The following is a 26,371-nucleotide window of genomic DNA, read 5'->3' on the forward strand; positions in this document are numbered from 1 at the left end:
GACGGCAGAACAAGAGCACAGTCTCCACTCTTTTAGTTCCCTGGTTCTCTGTCAGTGAAGGAGAGACCAATTGTGGCAGCAAATGGTAAATAAATTGTATTTTATCCAGGGGTTTGCCTTATTTACATTATGACAAATGCCAGATAACACCACAGAGCTGCACAATCACTGTGCAAAAGTGCTACAAACTGCTCCCACATGCAGCACACTCCCTCCTTCTCTCACGCAAGGCACATTTTTGCAGGATCAGACCCTCATTCAGTTCTTTCAATGCTTTTTCACAATTATTTTTTTTTTTTCAATTTAGGGAGGAAAAGTTTTATTTAATTATCTTTTTTTTTTTTGTGGTTTGAACTGACCAACTGCATATCATCCCCTGGCTTTATCAAAGAAGCCACCAGTACCAGAGCACATCTATTTTAAGAGAGCTTTAGCAGGCAGACTTAAAATTGATCATGCATTTTAGTTTCAGTAACTTGCAATTTCTGCACGCTTTGATAGCGCATTTTAAAGAAAAAGTCTTTAATGACAAAGACTTAAAGGAAATGACCTTTCTGAAGAAAATATCAAAGCTTGGAAAAGATAGCTCCTTGGAAAAAAAAGGCTGAATTAAAATGACCTTGTGTTCTGAAACTTCTTCATACAATATCTGGAGTCTTACTTTTCCTTTGTACCCTCCAAATGGGACCAAGTATAATTTAGCAGTGTGGTGCCTCCAGTCCATTCTGTGATTTGGGGAGGACTTGCAGTGCACTAAGAGAATTAAAAAAAAAAAAAAAGCAGATCCTACAGAGATTCTCTATCAAGACCTCTCAGCATCAGGATCAAAGCTCTGTGTGTTTTCCAGACAATTCAGTCAGTATTTTCTTCTAATCGTTGTAAAATATTTTTCTGTGCAGTAAAATCATTTCTCAGTTTGAAACCACCACAGTCAGGAGAGATTTGGGCAAGTACCAGGAGTATCTGCTGTCCCCAGCACAATTAAAGCTCTGTTGCAGACGCAAGCAGAAGGAGGGACCTTGTATCCCTTTTCTTCCAGCTGGGCCAAAATGGAGCATTTTTGTTCCATGTAACACAAGAACTGTGAGTGGCACTGAAATAAAGTGTCACCTTGATAAGGGTCACCTCCTTGGGTACTGGTGAAAAATGTTATGGTGACATTTTCTTGGGGGGTTTTATAGAGGGTGAAACAATCTTCTCTCACAAACAGGTGAATTAAATCAATATAAAATAGAAACAAGGTTGTAACCACACTCAAGCTGGTTTGGCCAGAGCTTGTTTAGGGACAATGAAGCCAACTCCTGGCAGCTGGCAATTCCTTACCAAGTGGGGAAAAGAGAGGCAGAGAGCAAGTAATAACTACGGAAATCTTTCTAATTCTTCAGTTTGGACTCCTAACTCTCACTTGTTACAAAAATGACCAAAGCAATGCTAACAGCTACAAGAGAATTCCACCCAAACTCACATTTAAGTTCTTACAAGGTTCATAAGCACCTTCAAAGTGGTCCTCAAGCTGTAGTTGATGCTGGAGAGAGTTTCATAGAGTTTTGAACCCCCCTGACTGACCAACATCTACTTTTCTCAAACTGCTTTATGACCATCAGTGACATCAACAACCCAATTCCATCAAAAAGAAGGAAATTCAGGAATTCAAGTAGCTAGAAGAGGGCCCATGTGTTTCTTTATCGATGTACACCCCTTCCTGCTGTCAAAAGCATTAAAACCACACAGATATCACAGAAAAACACAAGCAGAGAAGCAGAATCAAAGATGCCTCATTTCCCTCAGGCATGAGAGGAGTTGTCACTGTCCCCACCTCTGCCATTTGGACATGGGGCCATGCCCAGTGGGTACATGCCAGTGCCCACAGCCTGTTCCTCCTGCAGAGCCCAGCCACTGCTGCCCTGCACCTTTCAGGGTAAAAACATTTTACACAATTAATGCATCCCAACAAATTCCTGCTCCTACATCTCCCTGTTCCCCCAGGCAAGGCTTTGTGGCACCTGCCACAGCACCTCCTCCTTTATCAGAGGAGCCGTGACAAGCCCTTATCTGTAATTAGAAGAATCACTTGTTGATTCAAGGAAGGTGGAAAACCTGCCCAGGCCCCAACTGGGCTGACAACCAGCAAAGCACCCAGAGCCGGAGCCGGGGTTTGGCACGGAGCGCACCGGCGCTGCCAGGAGGAGGGGTGGATGGAGCCAGCCTGCCAAAGCCTCTCCTCCTTGATCTCGGTGCCAGGAGCAGATAAGAGCCCAGCTGGTGAGCTGGGGCTTGGCAGCACAGCTGTCTCCACCACGGGCACTCAAGGGAGCGGGACCCTCTGAATTCTGCCAGGCCACGGCACGGGAGCACCGGTGACACCGGGGCCAGGCTGGAGAGGTGGCCATCCCCTCCAGCAGGGTCTCACTGGTGCTGCCAGGGCCACAGCTGGACTTGGAATAGGAATTTCTGCCCCTTCTCAAGCACTGTGCCTTGATCCCAACACCAGCAGCAGGATGGTGCCCAGGAAGAACAAAGCCATTCCCGTGTTTGACAGATCTAAATGTTCCCATTCCAAACGTACCAATGTCCACTCTGGCTCATGGATGGCGAGGAGATAACAGCACTGTCTCATGGCTGGCCAGCTCTGAGGGCTGACCAGGTCCTTCAGCTTTCCATTGCTCCTCAAACCTTATCCCAGAAAACCCTCTGGAATCTGCTCAGATTTCCCAGGATTGTCGCGGAGAGCCAGCACACGCCCACATGGCACCAAGGCCGTATCACTTATGACTCTTTTCCAACAACACCCATGACTGTATTATCAGTCCATGAGGAAGGAATTCCCTGTGCCCGGAGTATCCAACCCCACTGACAGCCAGAGCTGCCTGCATTGCCACCATGGTGCTCTCATCCTTGTGCCAAGATAACCCCTTGAAACACAGCACATATTCCCACTTAACAAAGCCATACAAAACTCCCCTGGCTACTGAGGTGGGTGAGATGCTCAAGCAGGACAATAATGTCAAAACAAAAAGATAAGAAAATAATAATATTTTAATATTATGTAAACACATGGACGCAGAACAATGTCAAATTATGTTAGAATATCTTGGACAATAATAATAGTAATAGAAAATGGGGTTTTCTTCATGTTTTAAGGTGAAAAAAATGGTATTGGGAAGAAGTAACAAAAATATTAGTAGAGCAAAGTCTACTTGCTCGGTAAGCGAGCTCAGCATGGCGTGAAACCATGTATCAAAAGCATAAATCCATAATAAAATAATGATAAAAAAATAATGGAAGGAAGATACAACAAAATCCATGCTGGCATGAGCTATGAATATATTTTCATGAAGTTCATTTTTTTGTGCTAACAAAAGAACCACTAATCTTTGCATTATAATTTACAAGAGCCAAATCTTCAAACCTATTCAAAGCAGTCCATTTGGCAATCACAGAGATCCCACCGATCCATCAGTTACCTGCAAAGGAAGAGATTTTTGTTAGTTATACCTTATTATTCTTATTATAAGAACACAACAGGCTGAAAGCAGGGCTGGGTCCTGTGGGCAGCGGGTCTGGAGCTTTCTATTTATCTAACAAAGTTACCTATGCTGGACTTATTACCAAGGATCTATGACATTTTCAGTTTCCAGTTAGCTTTAGCTAATTCCTGTTAACAAGTAATTTAGGAATAATATTTTCACACAACTGTCACGCCGCTAACCTTCTCACAGTTGCTTAAATATCTCACAAATGCTGACACTATTTTTACGAGCATGCATTCTTAGTTGCAGAAACCCTCATGTGAGATATGAAATACCAGCAATGTCTATAAATACAGTAAAGATGGAGTGGCTTTCCTAGGAAGTTTCCTTGTACTCACCTCTCCATGTGAATCACTTACTCTAAAGGCACAGCCAGGCTTTTTATGGCTGCAGCAGTTGCCATAATTTATACTGGAGGGTGTAAACGCCTCAAAAAAAAAAAGCTCAGGCTTGTGGAGATCCGGTGCTTTGAAGATGTGATCTGTAATATTCTGCCTTGCATCATTGTTTTCTATCTTAAAAGGAGGTGGCATCACCACAGAGCCGCAGCTGTGCAGGAGCCACCGCCTCATCCTCGACGTGCAGGCAAAGCCCAGACTTGCAAAGCACCTGCAACTTCTCTAATCTTGCTCTAGCAGTACTGACTAAGCACTGGGGAAAAATTCTCAGATGCTTGTTTACTGAAAATAACCTTTTAAAACTGCACCCAGGTTGGAGGGTTTGAATTAAGCTGTAAAACTTCAAGAACTGGACCCACAGGTGTGAAATGGTACAAATTGATCAAAGATAATCCCATACTTTTTGGCATGGTAGGTGGTCAGGTCTTCCTGGAGGACTCTCTTCAGCAGAAAACTTACCTGTAAAATACATCCCACGTGAAAATAGGGTACAAAATTCCAATTAATATATTTGTGCTCATTTCATAAAAGGAATTTTTCTGGTCTCTCCTGCCTAAATAAAATGTGGTAACACTTTAGCTGCATAGAAGAATGAATATTTAATAGAAGACTGTTCTCTTGGCTTCCCTGGCTCTCCTCTGGCTGTGCACTCTACTCCTACAGGAACACAGTCAAACCAGTTGTTAAACCCAGCTGGTGGTACCATCTGGGCTGTGCAAGGGCTTGGGAGCTCCCATTCTCCTCGCAGCTCCCATGTGATTCCTGTGCTCTGATCCCTGCACTTTTGCTCTTGTGATTAAGATACTCACCTGTTCTTCAAATTAATGCTTATTAACACACTGCATCCCCTGTTGGCCATCTCACCAGGAGCAGACAGTCAGGCAGCAATCCTTTATACTTAGCAACATGTTTAGAAAACTTCACCCAAGCCTCAAGTATATATTCCTTTCCTGCTGTTTATTTTTATCCGCACACGGTGCTTTTACCCAGCCTATCCTCTTCATCCTCCTCCAACAATAAATAATCCTGACAGGTGCAGAGATTCCAGTGCCCTTTTTGTCTGATGTTTTCAAACAGGAATTTCAACAATTTTCAAAGAGCAGGACACCTGTGCTTCAGAGAGAGCCCAGCTCCCGGAGTGGTCTCTGACGCCAGCGCGTGTGGAAACACAGCCAGCAGCGATGGATTTCTGGGAGAGCACCCAGGTTTTCATGTGTGCAGTTACTTTTACTCCTTTGAAATGCTGCTGCTGCTGCTGCTGCTTACAGAAGCCCTGCAGGTGGATATCAGACTCTACTTTTTCTTTTTTAACTCATTAAAAGGTGTGGTATTCTTGTATTAGCTCAGAGCGACGCTTCCTATCAGGCAGTGCTAAGAGTCCTTTTAGGAGTCTTTAAAAATAGCTTTTTACTATCAACTGGAAATAGAATTCCCCAATAGACCCTTAAATATTTATTTCCCACAACTATTTAAATGAGAAAGAGCATCACCCCCACTAGGGATCCCTTGAGGTGGAAGCAGAATGTTTACAACCAGAGTGTTGAAGTTGTGTCACCACTTGCACAGGGAAATGTTGAGTTTCCACCATGAAAATTTCCTACTTCCATTGAAGGTGGCCTCTGCCAGGGGAATTGTCTCATGCAGAGCAAACTATGCTATAGAATAACCCTTACGCACTGCAAAGAGAGAAAAAGGGGACAAAACCCCAAATACCTTGAATTACCAACCATCTCCATAGAGAAGATAGCATAAGACAGAGAAATGAGATGTTGTAGATCAAAAATTTCTAGAAAAATGGTCCTGAAAATTGGCACAAGGATGTGATGAAAATGGGCCTGAACTTGTGCTCCATGTCCTCAGGTTTCTGCTTTTCCCAGAGCTCAGGGCAGCTCTGAGTCACCAGCTTGGCACTGTCCTTGTCCCAGTTCTTCCTTTCAGCCAGGACATCCCAGATCCCAGATCCCAGTCCTTCCCAGCTCGGTTACATGCACTGATGGCATTTTCCTTGGATTCCCATTATTCCACAGCTATGATCACCTTTCTTTATGGCTATTTATCCTTCCTCATTGGAGTTCAGGCAATGATGACATTTTGTTTTCTTCCAGCTCCCAGTACACTGAATAGAAAAGCCCCAAATAACTTCTGTAGAAACCATGTGCAAGAAACACACCCAGTTCATCAGAAGTTCCCTATTTCCAATCACATTTGGATATTCCTATTAGCCAATAATAGGAATAATAGTCTAGTTCATATAAATCACACTGATTCTGCATTATTGTAGAAGAGCTGGTGGTTTGCAATGTTTAAGACAAAACATTACAGAGCCTTTTTATATAGGAAAATGTAGAAATATCACAATGATAATTTAGACAAATATCTTTAAAAAAAATCCCATATGCTTTATTACACAGGCTGGAAAGAAAATAAAATTATTTCTAATCCTCTTCTTCACCCCCTATAGGCAGTCTCGAAATGATCCCTTCAGGAGAAACAGGGTAAGGGAGATGAAAGATAACTCTGACCTGTATTTGAAAGGCTGAGGAAAAAACCCTAATACTGAAAAAAGCACAGTTTTTCCTGGAAGAAAAATCTGGGACCAAAAGATACAACGTGGTAGCTCTCAAATTGGAGGAGAAAAGTTTTGTGAAATATGACTGAGTGAAAAGCATGTGAGTGCTGCCATAATTTGGTGTTGAGACTTATTCAGTACTTTTGGCCAAATTTCAGAGGGTCATAACCTCCTGTCTAGAAGAGATGGCTTTTTTCCAGCCCAAAATGCTCAAGATGAATAATAAGAATTTACCTGAGATTTTAAAGATGAAATGGTGTCTTCAAATTCCTTCTTGGAAGATGCTGGCATCAGCCTTTTGAGTATTTTTTCATATTCTTCTCGTACAGTAATCAACTATAACAGAACAAAGAGAAATTTTTATAGAGATGGCTGCTCTTAGATGCTGGAAAGTACATTTTTTTGCTTCTTTTGCCCAGTTTGGAGGCCAAATAAACACAGGATTGTGCTATCAAAAGGGAGAGGGAAGGAGAGAGAAGAAAGATCAGCAAAGACCTGTAAAGAGCAAAAGAGGTAAAAAAGACAAAGAAAGAAAAAGAAAAAATAAAAATAAAAAATAGATGGAGAAGGAAAAAAATGAGAAAGGAACAGTAAGGCATTTGTTTGGGACATGGTCTGAAGAAGCAATAATCATTCTTAAATCCAGCTGAACTGAGCATTTATGCAGACACACCTTGCAAATTGACAGTCAGAAGTTTTCTGTCTGTCTTTGGTGGGATCCGAACCAGGTCAGTGGGGTGACATTTGTCCCTTGCTCCCTTAGACAAGGTAAGTTACTGTTTCCCAAGATATATTTTACAAAATTTCCCAACTTCTAGGTGCTTTCATGGACATTTTTAAAAATTATTATTCACCATGCAACTATTTTTTTATTGTACTTTTTGTCTTCCTCAGCTTCATGGAGACTACAGGACTTTCAATGAGTAGATTTGAGCATCTTAGACCTGTTCCAAGACCCCAAAACAAGGAGGTTTGAATAGGGGGAAATTTTCATCTGCAACTTTATTCAACAGATGCTGAGTAAACAGGAGCTACAGAGCAGAGTTACATGAAGAGAGATCAGGTGGAAGGGTTGTGCTTCTTATCTCTCCAGAGTGGTTAGATTTGATGGAGTTTTGACCTGGGGTAACACAGAGAGTGTGGCTCAGGTCAGCCCATCACGTTCCTTCTTGGCTGAATCAGGGCCCCACATCGGTAGTTAACTCCCAATAGGATTAACTGCTTAATTCAAATTAAGCAAAGACTTTGGTGTTTTTCTGGATTAGCAGCTGAATATGTAAATAAAGGATCAAAGGGCTTTGATATCAGATTAACTCATAAAATACACTGAAACTTTCAAATGGAATCTTTTTTTTTCCCCATGGGTTACACACCAACGCCATTTGGTGCTGGTTTTACATTCCCAAATAGCTGACATCTACCACTGCAACCACAAATCCAACCCTCAGTCTTACACCTGAAGAAGCCACAGGTTCCAAATCCCAACTCCCAGAGCTCCCAGGGCTTCCACACGTGAGAACCCGAGGCCGAGTTCATCCCGACACCATCCCATGGGAACAGCAGCTCGTGCCAGAATCTGCATTATGCAGCGTGCAATTATCAATACAAAAGGAATAAAACAATCTGACGAAACGTTAGGAAAATTCTCCCTGATAGGCAGGAGGAATTGCCAAATCTCTATGCAAATGGACAATTAGAGGCTTTCCTTGGGAACTGCAAGGAAGTGATGCCACTATGCAAATCTGAAGGGAAAAAAAAGAGGTGAGACAGGAAACCTCGTCTGAACTTCACTTGTGCATAAGCCAGCAATCAAAATTTATGTTTTTGAGGGCTACACCAATAAATTTATGCTACTATTTCTATCAAGGCTTCCAAAGTTATGCATAAGTACTGTGCCAGGATAAATATTTTCTGAGCCAACAGCTCATTTGGGTGGGGACCTTGATAGAGCAGAAAACATATATTTCAGTTGATTCAACATGTTCCATTTATTCTTGGTGAGACGAGACCAGAAACAGGCAGCCAGAGCAGCAAAATGCTTTTATTTCTTAAATTTTGATTAATAAAGATCTATTTAATGGGTAAGAGGATCTGGATGATCACCTTGCCAATATGCAGATGCAACAGAAGGTTTTTTTTTTTACAGCTCTGTGAGGGCAATAATAATTTTCTAATTGTGCAACAGTTTTCTTGCAACCGGGTCACTGGTTTTAATGGTTTAATCTGCAGTTGTCCTCTAAATAAGTGCTTTCACAATGCTGGGAACATTTGTTATTAACTTTGCAGAGCAGCAGAGGATCATTCCCTTCTGACACAGGTGTTTCTTGGAAAGTCAGGAAGAAGAAATGTTGTATTGTGCTTTGAAGTACGGAGATATCTTACAGGGTCAGCTGAGAATGGAGAAAGAAAATGAGAAACAAGCCCTGGTAGCTGCGGTTTGGCTTGCGGCTGATCCCTTACTCTATTTCAGAGACAAGACATGCACTTTTTTTTACAGTGAAACCTGTTCTTTTGGATACAATTCCAATTTGTTTGAGAAGACAAAACATGCTACTTTCAGCTCTGCTCACTGGTAATTGCATCACAGTAAGATGAAAATAAGTGCCCAGCTGTTTCCTGCCATATTATGGTAAGCAACCTGCTGGTACTTTTGGCTGAAGTCACTATCAAGGTTTATTGACCCAACAGATAAAATAGTGCATGGCAAAAATCTAAATCTCTTCTTACAACTGAAAAATAACATTCAGTGGGCTAATGGATACTCATTTTAATGGCAGAAGGCTTTTATTTTTTAACACTTATTTTTCACCAACGAAAGCTATGTCTGCAGGGATAAGTTTTTTTGTGCCTTAAAGGCTTTTTTTGTTCTTTTATAGCCTCAAGCTGCCTCCCTAGGATCCACAAATACTGTGTCTCCTCTTGCACTCTTGAGGGATGTTTAAAATTGCAATTCTTCATCCCTCAGGAGGGCTTTAGTCTGCTGGATGAGGATGGTTCTATTTCATTTACTTGTGTTCATTTTTCTTCGGTCCTGAGAAAGCTTTTTTTTTTGAAAATTCATTTTGGTGAGCTGATTTAATCCATGAACCCCCAGGAAGGTTTTACAGCTTTTAATATTAAGCTGCCACACTGTTATTTGTTTATTCAGGTTGGTGGCTAATATATGAGGTTTTGAGTTTGACCATCAATCATCTTTGGTGTCAGCAGAAAGCTGAAGTTGCCACACATAGCTCATGTGTGCTTGGTCACGTGGTAAATTAGTAAAAAAAGAAGATATAAATAGTGACACAATTACATCAAGTGATGCAAAAAGCAGGGGACTTGGAATTTCACGGCTACACTGAACTTGTGTTGGGCATTGACCACTCTCAAAGAGAGAAAAGCTGGGTTTGATGCCCAGAAGAGAAATAGCCAAACCTGAGCTTTCCAAACCAAGCAGCCAGGCCTGGCCCAGTGCTTATCAGCAGAATCACAGAATTGTTTAGGTTGGAAAAAGCCTTTAAGATCAAGTCCAACCATGAACCAGCACTTCCAGGGTCACCACTGCTCCATGTGCCTCAGCACCACGTCCACACATCTCTGCAATCCCTCCAGGGATGGCGGCAACCACTGCCCTGGGCACTACTGCAAAATCAGCTTCAATTCTACTACTCCAAGGAGTCTTCTGGTGGCACAGCTCAGTTTTGCAGCCACTCATCTTCTCTACAAACCTCAGAGGGATGTTTTGGGGCTGGATTAGGAGCCAGTGGGAGCACATTGGCTCCTCACTGTGCTCCAGTCTCTCTCCTTCCTTTCTGAACAACCTAAGCACATCCAAGAGGAATACAGTGTCTTCACGGTGACCAGATGAATTTTAGCCATGTGCTACCAACAGCCTGCAAAGCATAGGGTATTCTGTGTCTCTTCCATGCCCTGCACCAGATCCTACTCAGGTTCCCAACACCCAAATCTTCCCTCCTTACAGCCCACAACTCTGTGATGCTGAGTTCATCTCTGGTGCAAAATACCCATCTCATAAAAAAAAAGAATCCAAAATTCAAAAACCCCAAACAAACACAATCTTCTCCAGACCTTCCACCTGTAAATGACTTTATCAGAACCAGGGGAGCATAAGGAAACTGCAAAAGAAACTCTGAAGTAAATGAAGGGACCACAGAAAGTTGTTCGAGTTCCTCTAAAAAAAAAATCTTGTCTCAAAGGGCATGAAGTTAACGTGTTTATGTCAGATAAGAATCAAAAGACAGTTGCCTTAACCAGGGTGTTGTGGCTTTTTAAAAATCTTAATTTCTGCCTGTTTATAATATTTGTGCAGGATAATGTGTGCCAGGGAATACTAGAATAGTGACCAAAAGGCATAATTAGGATCTTCTAGTTGTTACCAAATTTTCTCCATGTTTCAGGATGAATAAGTAATTTCCTCTCTCTCCTGAATCTTTTCCTATTTAAACGATTGTGTGCTATAATGATGTTTAAAAGAAAAAAAATCCTTAAAAAGGTTATGAATCTGTTCTGCAACATCTCTGAATGGAGACAGGAAAGACCTGCTGCAATAAATCTGAAGACAGGTTAGGGTTCCAAAAAGGTAAAAATAACCCCTTCAGTCTTAGGGAGATCATTTAATCTCAGAATAAAGTCTCCTCTTTCTAAATGAGGATAATAATAATAACAATAACAATAATAATAATAATAATAATATTGCATAGGTCAGCTTCATTCAGGTGGTTTGAAGACTGTTGAAGGAATTTTCTGAAAGCATTTTGAGAAGGGCAAGTGAAGGACAAATTATTACAGTGTCATCCCAATTTAAAAAACTTAATCAACAAAAAAAAGAAGAACCAAAAAACCCACCAAAAAAGACAAACCAAAATGCAACCAAAAACCCAAACAAACATGCAAAGAGTGATTAATCACTTCTTGTTTGTGTCCTCCCTAATTGCAGAGATTCCTTCTTTGCTTCTCAGCACTCCTGAAGTTTTAAGCAAGCACAGCTCCACTCCCACAAAACCTCTGTGAGCCCAGATGTGCCCTTTCCTCCCTCAGCTGGCCTGCAGGACGCTGAGCAATGTCCCCGAACCAGGAACAAACCAACCAAAATTGGCAATTTCCTTAAATTTCAGATCTCTCCGGTTTCTATTGTAAGAGAACATTTAACTGGAGCTTGAAATCTTCTGCAGTGATTTTTCCTAATGAAGAATCCAATGATGCATCAATTGTTTCAGTGAAGATCAAGGTCTGAACATTTGTCTTTTCAGAAAATCATCAAACACGAATATCTGCTGCTTTTGAGTCCACATTCTCTCTGGTTTCAGGCACTGGGAATTTCAACTCTCACTGTGCAAGGCCGCTGAAATATGGTTCCCCCAGATTTAGAGGAACAGCATGCAACTCGATACAAATGTTCTCGGGTTCTTAAGAAAAGTAATGAACACCATAAATCCCATTAATTCGGCTCAGCTGAAAACAGCGACCGGGCAAGATCAGCTAAGCAAGTTATTTTGTCAAGTGACCACCATGTTGCTCTCCACTGAGAAAATCCTGCTGGAGCACCTCCCCTGTACTGACAGTTCCAATAAAACATAAATTGGTGGCATAGCCGTCCCCTTTGTTTGTCTGTCTGTAGCCAGTAAACCATCCCAGCATCCAAGACATTTTTGCCTTGTTGTTTTACTAACCCACGGGGACCTCCAGCCCTGCCGAGCTCCTCGCTGGGCACTGAGTTTGCTGTTCCAGGTCATTTTTTTCTTTTCCCAACCTGCATCCAAGTGGCCTTATTACTTCAGTGGCTTGTGTTCCCATCTCTCTTTTCTTAACCAAGATCTCCCACCTGGAAAATCCTCTGTTTGTAGTTAAGCAATCTGAGTCCATATAATTCATAGCTGCAAAAGAAGCTTTTTGAAAAAACCACCACTGGGCTGCATATGGCAAGAACAGCATTCCTGGGATTACACGACTTGGAGAGGAATAAAAGCTTTCACTGTCAACACCACGGAACAACCAGGAATGTTGTGGCTAGAAAATTCACGCTGTTCTCTCAGCTTCCCCCTCTCCAGGGCTCTGCTATTGTTACAGCTGGGATTTGGAGGATCCCGGACTTATTTTCTTCTCCTTCCAGATGACTCATGGCAGATGCCATCTTTGCTCCCCCAGCACTCTTCCCCTCAGCTCCTGTCACTGCCAATTCCTTTGCTGGCCCAGGACGTTGGGATTGCAGAGGAAGGTGAGGGAACATGGGAGGAAACCCCCCTGACACCCCCTGATCCAGAGGAACCAGACCCAAACCAGCCCAGCTGCTCCCCAGTGCTGCTGGGCCAAAGCTGAAAACACAGAATCACAGAATATTCTGGGCTGGAAGGGACCCACAAGGATCATCAGGTCCAACACATGGGGTTAATTTCAGTCTCTGGCCATTCCTAATGCGCTATAAGGATAATTAAGTATGAAATAAAGCTCTGAGCATCTCTGACACCACTGCTGGAACACATTTATGTGTTTCGGTTTTTCATTCCAGCACGTTACCTTCCACACAATCCCTCCCATCCGAGGTGGCTCAGCAGGGAGAGGTTACAGTGCCTGATTCAGGAGGTGCTGAGTGCTCCCCAACACCAGCGAGAGCTGACAAAGCTCAGCAGCAGCAGGATCAGGCTCCGGATTTTCACACCGACTGTGTGAACAAGCAAATATCTGTAGATAATAATCAGAAGCTACTTTTACGACCACCATTTCCAAGAACAAAAATCCAACCAGCGTCTCAACTGGAAAAGCAGCTGCCAGGCTTGCAGAGCCTCAGGGCTGGGCAAGGATGGGCAGTGCAGGAGAACCATGGCTGCGCTGCCTGGGTGGAATTCCCATGGATGGCATACAGTGCTGACTACACTGACAACAAAATAAATAGTACCTTAGAATTTACATGAAGTTAAAGATCACCATAAAGTTGGTCTTTTCCAGTCCTTTTTACCTCCACTGTCTAGAAAGAGAGACTGGGACAGTTCCCTAATTAAACAGGCATTGCTGGGAGCTAAACTGGAGGTGTTGCTGCTCTGCTCATCCATTGGCTCCTTCAGACATTCCCATTTCTTCTTTTTCTTTTAATTCCCTGCAATAAGCACCAGTATCGCTGTTCCTTGCAGTCCTACTTTAACAGCTTCTGAAAGAGCAAAGTTCCCTTAATGGATAGTATGTAAGCAAACCACAGATGCTCTAAAATGAGGTACTGCCCTCTTAAAAGAAAGATCTCTCTCAGTCACTATTATTTAAGACAAAGAGCAAGAAAAGTGACATTTTAAAATACTCTCTCATTCCTGCATGCTGCCATATGAGAGCATATTCTATTCTCTTTTGGTAACAATTCCCTTTTCCCTTTTAACTATTTGTCCTGTACTTTCTGTTTGCTGTCTTTCTCCAGCTGTCCACCAAGCTCCAATAATTCATTCTGTTCTATTCAGGAGGCAAATATTTGTGTATTTTCCAGTTGTGTCTGATTACCAAAGCTAACATTTGATCACTGACTTCCACACATGCACCATCATCCTCGACTCCTTTCCCTTTGACAGTTGCACAGTTGGTGAGAGCCTCCTCTCCCGCAGTTCCTGCCATATGGAGCTCCTGGGAACTTTAAACTCCATTGATTTCCAGCTCCTTTCAAATCCCACCTGCAAAGCTGTTTTTCTGTGCTTGAATCTCAGCTTCTATCTCCTCCTGCTAATCTGAAACCTCATGCTATACAGAATAATTTACTATATTCATCGTAATTCTCTTTCCTTTCATAGCTGGCAAATAAAGAAAATGATACACAAATATAAAATGTGTCAAATGCAAAATCGTGATTTATCCTAACAATCTCAGTCTTAATGAAAAACTGAAGGGTGCTGTTGTATCAAAGTGATTAATGAATATATGAGTGGATTTGAGCATAAGGTAGACAGACTACTAAGGTAAAAAGGGGTAGAATTGAGCTCCAAATAATGTCTGTGGTCATTTATGGTACCTAAGTCTACAATGCCCCATCACTGGAAGTGTTCAAGGTTGGGCTAGACTGGGCTTGGAGCAACCTGGCCTAAGGAAGGTGTCCCTGACCATGGCAGGGGCTGGTACTGGTTAATCTTTAAGGCCCCTTTGATACCTTTTCCTGGTCTTAAAATCAAGAGTCATATACGGTTAGAAGGGGAAAAGGGATTTTACCTTGGTATTTATTTTAAGGATCCTCAGGTGTACACGTCCAGGTCATATGCATTGAAATGCACCCCGCCGAATATGCCCCCCCCAAAAGTTCTGGTAGAACATTATAGGTGTTACTAATTAGCAGATCTATCAAAGATTCCCCAATGAGAGGCTCAAGTGAGCCCCCCTCCCCAAGGAACCTTCCCCTGGATGGTTCTATCTCAGTTTACAGAATGTGTTCTGGAGAGGACCTTGGGCTCTGGGGCACACTGATCCCTGGCTACCAATCTTCTAAGATGTTGAGTCTCCGAGCTGAACAAACAAGGCCAAGAATGTAGGCAAAAAGCACTAAGAATACAGAAGTTGTAAAAAAGGTACAACAGGGGTATAAAAGAAAAGGCAAAAGATCATCATGGCATCACTTTCCAACCCAAACAAAATTCTATGAAGTCAACATTGCCGTACACCTATGGGGCACCTATATCCATGAAAAGCCCCTTCCAGAGATACAACCAGGATCAGACTGATTCCCTCCTCTGGGAGGAGGGAAGGCTGAAAAGACACCCAGAACCTCCCCAGAACTGGATGCTGTGGTCTGTGTGTGCCAAACAGCCCGAGCAGTGCTCCTGCTCCCATTGGATTCTTCACTGCTGCTCTCTGGCTCTCCAACATCTTCTTTTCAATAAATACTTTAAATGTGAAATTTTCTCACCACAAGTAGTTAGCAAAGAAATCCCCTATTGTGCAGATGTGAAACCATCAGATTTTCAGCCTGTGGGGAGCTGTGTCCCTCTGCCTGTTGGTCTTCTGCATTTTTCACAAGGTTTTATGGGAAGAAAACAACTGAAGCACACAGGTCCCTCCTGAGCCCAGTGCTGAGGGTGTCAGCAGAGCAGTGGGTGCAGGAGACACCACAAGGTCCCTCAGCCACACAGAACTGCACAAAAAACAAACACTCTTCAAATCCATCCTCTCGGATCCGTGCTGGTCACAGACAGAAACTGCAGGAACTATTTTAATGTGACAATATTTGGTGGTGTAGTTCCTGAAAATCACAGTGGAAATTTCTCTCAGGTTCTCACTCTCCTCCCCACGGCTCCAGAGGCTGCTGAGCCCCAGCAAGGGCTGCTCTCAGTGAAGCACTGCTGAGGTTTAAGATCGTCCACATCCAGGCTGAGCTTCCCATTTCTGTGGGAGCAGAAATGGCTCTCTGGGGGAGAAATTTTGGAAGCATTTCAGTGACGTGGGTTGAAGCAAGCAGAGCAAACAGCAGAATTTCATCACCACCTCCAGCCGTGCTGACTGGTTGGATCTCAGTTTCCAAAGTGGCTCACAAAGGCTCCCTCCATCCTCCTCACTTGCAGCTGGCCACAAAGCCAACCTGGGCTTTTAAGTAACCTAACCTAGAGCTTATTTGCCTGATTCTGGGAGACTGTAACATGTTCTGAGAAAGACAACACTTTGAAAAAGTCTGGGAATTTCAGGCAGGGACCCCAGGCTGCCATCTGATGGTATTTAAAACTCTCTGATAGCTTTAAAAATCACAGAATCATGGAATCATGGAATGGTTGGGGTTGGAAGGGACATGAAAGATCCTCTCGTTCCAATCCCACTGCCATGGGCAGGGACAACTTCACTAGATAATTTCTAAGAAGAAATATGGACAAAAAGCCCTAAACTAATGGGCTAATATTACTCAAGTGTCCCAGCCAACATATTAAGAACTCCTCAGGACTCATACCATGGACATCAATGTCTATTGCTCATCTGTATCTCACTGATTCCTTGCTCCCAGCTCCACAAATCCACTGGCAGCAGCACTATTCCCAGCAAGGAGAAGGTGTGGCAAGCCTTAGAAGTTTCCCTGTGCTACACAGCAACTGAAATTTCAGAAGGATGCATCACAGCATTCATCTGACAACAAATATATTTAGTTGGCATGGAAACAGTAAGTTGGGCTGAATGTGGTAAATATCCAGCAGTCATAAAAAATCGAGCAAGTCAGGATAATAAACATTAGAAATGAAAACTGGCTGAATGCTTTTGAATCATGGCTCTTTTACAATTATCACTCCTGTTTTCATTTGAACATGAGTGAAATCCACTTAAACTAAGCTGTTCCATTTTATGCCAAATACTTCTATAACATCCTCATTCAGATAACTCCTTTCTCCTTTTTTTATAATCTGTTTGAGGAAAAAGAAATTAAAGGGCTGAAAACCTCCATTGCTATTCTCCTTCATTTCCTCAGCAATATTAATGAATTGAACATAATTGATTTTCTGTCTGAGAATCTCTCTACTTTAAGACTCTATTTATGACTTGACTGCTTGGAGGTATCCCTATGGTTTGAGTACCTATAGTGTTGCTACTTTAGTTGTTTGCAAACACAAGGAACTTTTCCCCCCTCTATTATCCCAAATTTGATATCATACTCAATCCAGATCTATGGGTAGAAACATTAGAACAAGGAATGAAAAGAATAGGATTTTTTTTCTGAGAAATTTCTTGCGTGTAATTCCCAAAGGACAGATTCCTGGAGCTTTTTAGTAAACTGAGTTGGGGTGATTACCCTTGAAAAAAGAATTTGAAATGAAATGAATGCTAAAGAAGTCTAGGTAGTAAAAAGGATCACTACCATGAATTTTTATACAGGCCCCAATTCAGCAAAACTTGTTGCACATGCCTAAATTCCTGGATTTGTTCAGCTCTCAGTGATGTGTGTCATTTTTAATTACACATTCACAGGATGTAGAGACTCCTGTATGAACAATGGAGATTTTTTAACTATGACTGACAAATGCACAAAGCCACAGGACTTAAGAAATGTTTAGTAGGAAATCTCGTCTCACATTAGATCCAGGCACACATCAGAGACAACCAAGGGATACATTCGCTCCAAGAGTACATGATACAGGAACACAATGGGATCACTCGACAGGAAGCTGATCCCAGAGTTATGTAGGACTGAGATACAAGAAACTTCAGTGCTGCTTTGCAAGGAAATGGTTTGGACACACCCAAATTTGCCAGAAACCTTCCCAGACTGCTTTAACAGTCTTGTGACCGTACATATTTAACAACAACAATATATAGAAAACGATATATTAGAGTTTTTACATCCACTTTCCATGAATACAATTATTTATGTCTCAAGAAGCTGGACATCCAATTTTTAAAGGAAATAGCCAACACTTTGACCTGAAGAAAGATGATACAGCTCTGAGACTCCACTCTCGAAGTGCAGCATTACTGAACACTGGAAAACCAGGACAGAGACAGGACAACCTTTATGGAAAAGATAAAATAATTTAGGCCAGCACTTTTGAGAAATGTGATTGGAACCCATCACCCAGAGATTGTTGCCATATGGCACCACTGGTGAGACAACACAGACACAACGTGATTGCACCAACCCACACTGTAAAATGGGAGAGAAAAACTAAACAGGAGTAAACACGAGTTCATCCAAGAACACAAAGTATGGGAATGGAAAAGCTCCATAAAAACAACACCTCCTCTCCAACTGCAGCACCACACTCGCCTCTAGAACAGCTCAGGGTTTGCTGACAGCCCAACGTATTTTCTCCCCTTTATCTATAGGATAGTCCGTCTCCCTGGATAATTACAATAATGAAAGGTTAAGCCTGTGTGATCACCAGAGGGTCACTGTAACAAAGAGTTAAACTTTGTGGCTCTGTCAGCCACTCTTAAAGACTGAAGAGTTATAAGGACATTGCACTGGAAAAACAGCCAACATGGAGCACCAAGATACCACCCAACAAGCCATAACGAGAAACAGCTTTTTAGTTTTAATTAAAAGCACAACAAAATGTTTTTTCATGTCTCATTCATTTGTTTGTTGTTGTTATAGAATCAAAACACAAGATTTTTGCTTTTAATGAAAAACAGAAGCTCTTTAACCCTCTCTCCTCCTTATTTATAGACATGTAAAAGCTTGGAAAAGTGGCTTTTGTAATGGCGCCAGCACAAATCTCCATGTTTTATACAATTCTGATTCACACAGTATTTGGTAAAAGCAGAAAGCAAGTTACTGCCCTGAATATTTCAACTCCCTGATTGGCTGATGAGTTGGTAACTACTGTTAACACTTGATGAACATGTTTACAGGTAGCCTGGCCAAACCTAGTAACTGGAAACATGTCAGAGCTGTCACTTTTCCGTTTTTCTTCTGGAGAGATAAGCAGAACTAATGAATTAGCCGGTCACAGAGAAGACAAATAACAACTTCCAAAATGCTTGTCTGCAAAATAGACTGAAGCCACCTAAACCAAACCAGCTTCAGCGGCTCCAGCTGCTTCAGGAAGTCCCAATGGATGAAAGGCAGAGACAAAATCATTGATGAACTTGGATATGAGCTCTACCAAATCTGCCAACACAACTCTGCAGGAAAAGCTCAAAGATGGACAGCACACTGTAATTTCAATAACATTCCTGTTCCATTATACTGGGGAACAGGATGTTACCATCTGAACTAGTTCTTCATTAATTACGCCTGGACAGGAGAGTTCTGTAGGTTAGTTTGGAGAAGATGCTCATGTAGGAGGAAACCTTGAAGGCAGAAAGGGGGGCCCACCCTGTGAATCTGCATGTGCAGCCTTCTACCTCTGTATTTCATGAGTCACTTTTTATTTCTTCTTCTGGATCCTTCTCAAAATGGGCCAGAAAAAAAAAAAAAAAAAAGGCAAAATGGCAGTGGCAGAGACTAAAGAAAAACATAAAAAATGAAGAAATTTGGAAGAGGATGTCCCTCATAGCGTGCAGCCAGTGCTGTTCCCTGGGAGGGACAACCATGCATTAAAGAGCTGATTTTCCTCCTTCTTTTCCAGGAGACTGAAGCCAAAACGCAATGCTTGTAGGCCAGCTCACTCACTACACCAAACTCCTCCAAGTGCTGCAGGCGCTGCAGCTAAGGATGAGCCTGGCCCAACATCTGGATTTGGGAGGCAGAGGGGGGACAGAAAGGAACAGCTCATCACTGACATTCCAGAGAGGAAATACATGAATTAAACACCAAGGGTGACAGAGGATTCCCATGTGCCAGTAGGATAACAAAAACTGAGGAAAAAATACTTGAAATTAATTACTATTACTCTTCTATAACCACCCCAACTGATTATTCCTGCAGGTATAGAGTTAGAAATGCTTCACGTAGGATACATGCTGTTGATATTGTTTACTCAGCACCAAATAAAGTTCTCAAATGCTTCAAAATCTGATTTGTATTAGAAATATATAAATTCCTATCTGATTCAGGTATTCATCAGCTGCATATTCTCCTGCATATTTCAATTTAATCTGGTTTGAATGCAGATCATTGACTTTCTGTTCCTGTACTGCCTGTAAACAGCACATTCTATTCTGCTCAAAGCACACTAAATAATCTCTGACTTCACTGGAAGTGTCCAGAAGAATTTTAGCACTATTAATCATCTGAAACTGTTTACAGACATGTTTGGACAATGAATGCAGAAGATCAGGACTAAAGATCATTTTTAGCGGTTATTTTCCAATTCCCTTCATACAAACCATTAAAGAACAGGTTCAAATAGTCTCAGAAACCTCTATTAAAACACTACAGTCAGTTGAAAACAGTTCAAAATAAATGCATCATTTAACAGCTAGAACAGCTGAAATACCAACTTGCAATAGAGAGCAGCAGATAAGTATTTGCCTGAAGGGTTCAGACAGTTTAATTCTCTTTTATTACCAACAAAACAGAAAAGAAAGCTATCTGGGAATTTTGCAGGAAAATATGTGCTTTTGCTTTGATGGAAGGTATTATTTTTAACCGTTGCACCTCCTGGCTCAAGGGATGGGGACAGCACCCAGTACCTGCTCCTGGGCCTTGAGCTCGTTGCGCTGGAGCCTCCTCTGAGCATCATAAATCTGCCCACGGTAATTCTCCACCTCGTCCTGCAAGGCCTGGAACAACACCAAGGGATGCAAAACACACGTGAGAAACATGGGATGGCAGCAAAACTTCCAGGTCACGTCTTCCAGCAAGCTGGGGAAAGAAGCGGAGCACTCTGAGTCCAGCTGAACTTCGTGCTAAGATGTGACAGAGGCAGTTTGGCCACTCAAAAAAGTTACTTTGCACAGGTGGGACCACTGACTGAACAGGAGTAGGTACATCTTAAAAGTCCTATCTTATTATAGGCTACAAGTATTCATCCTAAAAATGTAATAAATACCCTCAAAGCCTGGAAGGCAAATGGAAATATTGCAACATTTGCATTTGCAAATGTGCCGGGTTTTTGTTGTCATCCCCTCTGTACAATCTGAGCTTCCTAGGAGCAGTTTTGCAGTGTACCAACAATCTTTTCTCTAAGCCAGAGTAATCCTCTCTTTGGAAAACAATGTCTGGAATTTGCAGTGGAAATGTATTCCATATTACTGAAATGGGATGCTGGCCGAGATGAGGGGCTCCCCTCCTGCCCTGTAGTCAAATCTAGCATGTGATCTACAAATGAAGTATAAATGGCAATAAAAAAAAGGAATATTATGATCATGTCACTTTACCACAACTACCCAATCTTTATTTAGTTCAGAAGTAATCGCTCCTAAACCAAGCTCATAAAATGAATCCACAAATTTATTTTGTCATGATTGTTCTCCTTATATATTTATTTTTATTCCAGCAGTCACTCAGAGCCTTGATCTTTTTGTTACATGCTTAACAAAGGAACAGCGTGCCCCAAGGAACTGATAGTCTGTGTTATTTCTAACAGATACACACCAAACAAACAATAGAAAGTTTCAAAGATTTTTTTTTTTTAAAGTTTCCCACTCATTGTTGGATGTTTGAATACATGCTTAACATTCACTTACACATTTACTAAAAGCTTAGGGATGTTGTCAGCTTGAATAAAGGCATTGTTAACTGCAAGTGCTGACTCCAAGCAAAGTGCACAATGTGGATGGGGGATTGACACCAACACAGAGGCGGCTGTGGCTGCAGAAAGGGAATATTTTGAGTTATCTTTTGTATGGCAGGAAATCGGGGCATTGACACCCATCAGTGAAAAGCGGCACAGGGCTGGACCCGGGAAGGGGCTCATGCTGCAAATGCCACTGAAGGAACCTCCAATGATGCTTTTAAAAAAGCTGAGCTGCACAGAGACCTTCTGCAGAGCACCCTGGAATCACAGAATCATTAAGGCTGGAAAAGACCTCCCAGATCATCAAGTCCAACCTTTGACCAACCCTACAATGGTCACTAAACTGTATCACGAAATGCTGCGTTCACGTGTTTTTGGAACACTTCGAGGACGATGACTCCACCACTTCCCTGGGTGGCCTGTTCCAGGTCTTGACCACTCTTTCAGTGAAGAAATTTTTTCCTACTATCCAGCCTAAACCTCCCTTGGTGCCCCTGCCTTTCCCTTGAGAGGAGAGACAAAAACCCCACAGACTCAGGGTGCTTTGTAGGACCTACCATATGGTTAATGTTTGCTTCCTCCCAGCAGCCAGGATACCTGTGCACAACTCAGGATCATTAAAAGTCCTCGTGGTGCAAAGATTTAACAGAAGAAATGACTTGCTTTTTTCCACAGCACCGAAATACTGTACTCTCCAATAATTTACAGGATAAAATTGCTATTGAGATAAGATAAGAGGACTACTTATGATAGATCTTGCACGCTGTTTTGAAGTGATGCCAGGCATTAACTTTAAAGTCTTATAGCTGTAAGACTGTTACATGTTCTGATGCCAAAAACTGTAACCAGACCCAAGCATGAACTTCAAATCTGCCCAGGGACTTTTATGCTATCACAGCTTCTGAGAAATGCTGAAATCCTGGCTTTGAATGCATAACCCATCTTCAGTACTCAACAAGGTTTGCAGTACCAGGAATTCGCATCAAATTAATGAAATATATGTGGGAATTATGTGTGAATTGGAGGCTTTTTGTTTTCTTTTTGTACATCTATCTTCTGAGGTAAAACACAAACAAGCATAAAAGCTAAAATGAGCAATGTAGAAATGTAGTAACAAGCAGGGTAATTCCATGTATCAGGAAAATCACCAAAAACCCAATTAATCTGACAAAAATCCTGCCATAACCCCAAAGTGTCCATTCATAACCAGCCCAGGATGACTCTCAGGAACATTCCTGGAGCACATTTTGGATAAACTACAAAGCATGACCCATCTTCTCCTGCACTTTCAGGACCAGCTTTTCCAGCCCAAATGGTCTGGCTTGGTGAAAAATAAGGAGAGAGGAAACCTCATCAGACATCACTCGTCCTTTCCTTGTGCTCAAGAACAAGTTTGATCCTTAACAGGACTTTGAAGCTGGCCAAGAGATAGCAATTAAATGTACAAATACATGTGAGTACATATATATGTGTTTCAGAGAACAGATTTGTATCACCCCCATCTGCAGGTCCTGGAGCTCAAATTGTTCCTGCCAAAGACAGCAACCACACGGTGCCAAAGAGAACTGGTGCCCTGCTCCTTCCTTCCTTCACATCTCCATTTTTACTTCTCTTATTTACAACAAACTTCTGCAGAGGATAAAACGAGAGGTTCCTTTAAATCTGAGGGTTTGCAATGCATCTGAAAGTCATTTAATTTGGGAAATTCAGATAACACCGCCTTTGTCAGGTTCCCCTACTCTAGACAGGGTTTGCCAGCACAGAGCACACATGTTTTATTTCATTAGGAGAGCAGAAAATGTCTTAAATTTAAATTTAGAAAGAAGGTATTTTTACTATAGCATGTAAGTATAGCAAACTAACAACTCTTCCAGTTATCCATTCAACATTTGTCCAAACCAGAATTTACTGTATGAACTCACAGACTTTTCCAATCACCTCAGAACTGGCTGTTGGCAGGTTTTGTATTGGGATGGCAAAAAACCTCAACTAACTCCTTGGATCAATCACAAATACCTTTAACTGGACCCTTTTTGGACTATTTCTGTGCTGCATAAATTCCATGAGTAATTAATGTTCATTTGAGTATTCCAGCTATTCTATCAGCACAATGGCAAGAAAAGTAAAACCAAAAGTTCAGCATTTGATCAAAGCTGGGTCAAAATGAAAAAGTAACATCAAAATCTCATGGTCGCTGTAGATTCCTGCATGTGATTATCTCTGAAAACAGCAATTACACATAAGCAAGTTTGTTGCCCATGATTTTAATTTTCTAGGAGGGATCATGACAGATGTCATGAATAATGCACCTTTTTGAAGATCTCACTGAAAATTCTCTCTCAAAAGGCCTCATATGCAGTGGCCAGAGCCTGAATACTGATGGCAATTCCTGAAGCTACCAGAACCCTCAATTCTTTCTCTGAACCAGACAGGGAAGCTTTTGCCATGTAGAATACTCTTAAAAACAGCAGAGGACTTAGCCCAGGTACATCACAGAACATCTCTTTTGTAAAACTGAACAATGTTTTGTTTTGTTTTGTTTTGTAATGCAGTTTTTACTCTACAGCTTCAAAGTGTAACATTTTGTCCAAAGAGCAGCAGAGCTTATGATGGATAACTGCTGAGATGAAGAAAAATGGATGAAAAAATAAAAATCCAGGCCAATTTTTAAGCCTTTTTTTCCCCCCTGAACAGAAAACAAAACTTAACTTATTTAGTTAAATTTTTCCAGGTTTGGAATGAATCCCCCGTCTGTCAGCTGTGCTAAGTGGACTTGCAGCACTCTTATAAAGACAATATTAATTTTTTTTCAGTTAAACGGGCTTTCAGATGCCATGTAAACATGTTTGCTGTTGAACGTCTACACCATACCTGACCTTGGAAGTGCTTTGTGTTGGCCAGAGAACAAAGAAATCAAATGTTTTGCTTTCCAGCCCAGATATCCTACACTTTGAAAAGCTCTTAAAAATGTAAATGAGATAATAAGCTCCACTGCAACAATGTGGGTGAATTACAGCTGGAGAGAGGTAAAACTCATTTGATTTATTTCTAAAAATGGAAAAGATCCTAAAATAAAATCATATTGTTTGGGTCACACACAGCATCCAGAGGCCCGGGAAGGATGGAAGGGAAAAATAACAGCTTTGAGAAGGCACCGCTGGAATATTCTGGGTAGATTCTGGGACCTGGAGTGGAGTTTGTGGATGAGTCCATCCCAGTCACTGTGATCCAGAGCCGCTGGACACTGATGTGGAAGGAGAAAGGAACCTCTGAACTGCATTTCTGGGTAGGCACCTTTTATTCCCCCTATTATCCCACTGGGGATTGATTATCTCCAGCAGAATGTTTAATGAAGTTTATTTCGGACCCAAGGGAGCAGCACACGTGGGGTTGATGGATTTCTGTGGGATACCTGAGGGGCAGACTGAGGCTCTGAAAAAAGGTGTTTTTTTAAAAAAAACCAACTTGTAAAGCATAGAGTTTTGACAAGGAGCCCTAAAGAGACAAAAAGGTGCAATGCCAGCATTTCAAAATCCCTTATCAAGGCAGGAATTAATTTTTGGTGTTAGTTACAGGGCTTAATCTAAATCAACTAAAAGCTGGTAAGAGAAAGAGTTCAAAGAATCCCGGGAACAAGTATGGAACGGGAACGTATGAAGGATTTAGTATTTTATATATGAAAACTGATTTGATTGTCCTTTAACCCCAGGATATTTTTGAAAAGTGTTGGATTCTCTGAAAGAAAGTTCTGTTCTGAAGAGTTACATAAACAGAAACAATTCCTATTCTTAATTTCTTTGTATTGATTACAACTGTGAAGAAACTATTTACAAAGCTGTGATGTTTTGTCTTTAACCTGAAATAATTTCTTATTTTTTGTATGTTCCTGAGAGCAGACAAGGCTTGATTCCTGATCCCATCACATCGATGGGAAGTCACAGATCACAACCATTTATCTCTCTGGTCTGAGGGTTGAATAACTAAGTGACACCTTCAAGAAAAGGAACATTTTCTAAAAAACATTAAATACCAATGTACTTTCACTATGAAACAGAAAGTGCCAGCAAAAAAGTCGCTGCTCATCCTGATCAGATTATGCTGGATAACGGCAGAGCCTTTTTAAAATGGAAATATGTAATCTTTATTAGCTGTACCAGCAACTCTGCGCACATGGATGTGCATCTGTATCCAGAAAAGCCCTCGATATTTATGAGCCGTGCAGAGTAAAGCTACCACTAAAGGTAGTGAGAGTTAGCACTTTTCATCTTCAAAGAATTTTTCAAATGTTACCAAATTAATATAATTAGTTAATGAAAGATGCAGTAATAAAAGCTACCCTAATTACCTACTGTAGTCTTAATTATCTCCTTACTAATGCCCACAGAAGAAGGCTTCCACTTTACATCCTCAAAACATGTGCCAACAATAACTCTGAATATAGGCTTCTCTTTAAGTGCCTTCTAAATTCAAATTACATCCATTGATGTGTTTTCTCTCCCCGTTCATGAGAAGAAAATCTCTGGAAGTTCGAGGGGAAAAAAACCCCACGTGAATGTTAATAAAAATTAAAGCAAATTTTCTTCCAGAAATACACATGGAGATGCTTTAAAATGTTGCCATTAAAACATTTAATTTTAAAAATCTTTATCACTCCATGAAGCCAGAATTATGGGCTGTCTGGGCAAAAACTTCTTTACATTAAGTGGTCTCATAATTTAGTCAAACACAATTCTATCCAAAGGAAGCAGCCAAGAATCCCATCCAAATTTATCACAGATTTTTAAAAACAATCATTAATTTTGCTAAAACATTTCA

At 41.5% G+C, this 26,371-nt stretch overlaps 1 protein-coding gene across 6 annotated transcripts in view; it reads right to left on the bottom strand.

The window, feature by feature from the left end:
- Positions 1–3,307: 3,307 nt before the first annotated feature.
- The window catches only part of CEP112 (centrosomal protein 112), a 157,814-nt gene continuing 134,750 nt past the window's right edge, over positions 3,308–26,371 (bottom strand). For 4 of the 6 annotated variants that reach the window (XM_032129016.1, XM_032129013.1, XM_032129012.1 and 1 more), the window contains 4 exons: positions 20,511–20,600; positions 6,732–6,833; positions 4,329–4,387; positions 3,308–3,464 (listed from right to left, as the gene is read on the bottom strand). In XM_032129016.1, the coding sequence (XP_031984907.1) occupies positions 3,461–3,464; positions 4,329–4,387; positions 6,732–6,833; positions 20,511–20,600 (255 nt within the window). In that variant the 3' untranslated portion in view covers positions 3,308–3,460. The remainder of the gene's footprint in view (positions 3,465–4,328; positions 4,388–6,731; positions 6,834–20,510; positions 20,601–26,371) is intronic. The other 2 variants (XM_032129015.1, XM_032129014.1) reach the window with 2 other exon arrangements.

This window comes from Corvus moneduloides, chromosome 19 (assembly GCF_009650955.1).
Source record: "Corvus moneduloides isolate bCorMon1 chromosome 19, bCorMon1.pri, whole genome shotgun sequence".
Lineage (NCBI taxonomy): Eukaryota > Metazoa > Chordata > Aves > Passeriformes > Corvidae > Corvus > Corvus moneduloides.